The sequence below is a fragment of the Trypanosoma equiperdum genome (assembly GCF_001457755.1).
Source record: "Trypanosoma equiperdum strain OVI genome assembly, contig: ctg_1055, whole genome shotgun sequence".
In the NCBI taxonomy this organism is placed as follows: Eukaryota; Euglenozoa; class Kinetoplastea; order Trypanosomatida; family Trypanosomatidae; genus Trypanosoma; species Trypanosoma equiperdum.
The window spans coordinates 764-1,542 of record NW_027123011.1 but is presented as its reverse complement, the minus strand read 5'-3'; the positions used below and the strand labels follow the sequence as shown (position 1 = coordinate 1,542).

Sequence of the window (779 nt, the reverse complement as noted above, 5' to 3'; positions counted from 1 at the left end):
TTTTGTAGAAAAAGGATAGTTGGCGAGGAGTGGAAAAAAGGTACTTTTCGCTTTAATATTTAGGTGGTTCTGCTAGTTTTTGAATGCAGATATTGGAGTAAACAGAACTCTTTGTTATTGGGATTGCACACCCCCAGTAACCTTCTATTCTTCGACGATGAAATGTTTGCGTTACATTTTGTGTCTCTTTGCGTAAAGCTATAGACAATGAGGGATGCCGTTGTGGAGCCTCTTATCTTGCTAGCTTTTGTAACTTTTTTTAGTGGAGCAAAGGAGGAGGGTCTCTGCAGACTGGTGGACGACTTTTATAAAAATAACTTAAATGAATCCGTATGCCATCTCAAGTGCCTTTCTGATGCACTTAGCAGATTGTACGGCGATGGACAGAAGCGGCTCTTTGTGAATGAGGAAGTATATGCAAGTGCATCCCGTATATTTGATGATATGGAAGGTAAAACAGGTGAAAGCACAAAATATTTGAGTGTTATTGGCGGTGTAACGGAAGGGGAACAAGATAAATTGGAAAAACTTATATCTTATGGAAATGAAATGGGAAACCTTGTGGCGAAGGTGGGTGGATTATTTGCAGAGGTTAATGAAAGTGTGAGTGCAGTGAGGAATGCATTGCCAACTGCCCTCTTAACGGCGAACAAATATTACACCGCTATTGCAGAGATTACAAGAACTGTTTGGGATGATGTCATGGCGATGGAGAAAGGAGGTGCTGGTGAATGTAAAGATCGAACCTTTAAAAAGGCTATGGCATTACCAACCGCTTT

At 40.8% G+C, this 779-nt stretch overlaps 1 pseudogene across 1 annotated transcript in view; it reads left to right on the top strand.

Moving 5' to 3' along the window:
* Window positions 1–237: 237 nt before the first annotated feature.
* The window catches only part of TEOVI_000562700:pseudogene, a 1,030-nt pseudogene continuing 488 nt past the window's right edge, over window positions 238–779 (top strand). The window contains exon 1 of the mRNA in view: window positions 238–779. This exon is cut by the window's right edge and continues 88 nt beyond it. Coding sequence covers window positions 238–779 — 542 coding nt within the window.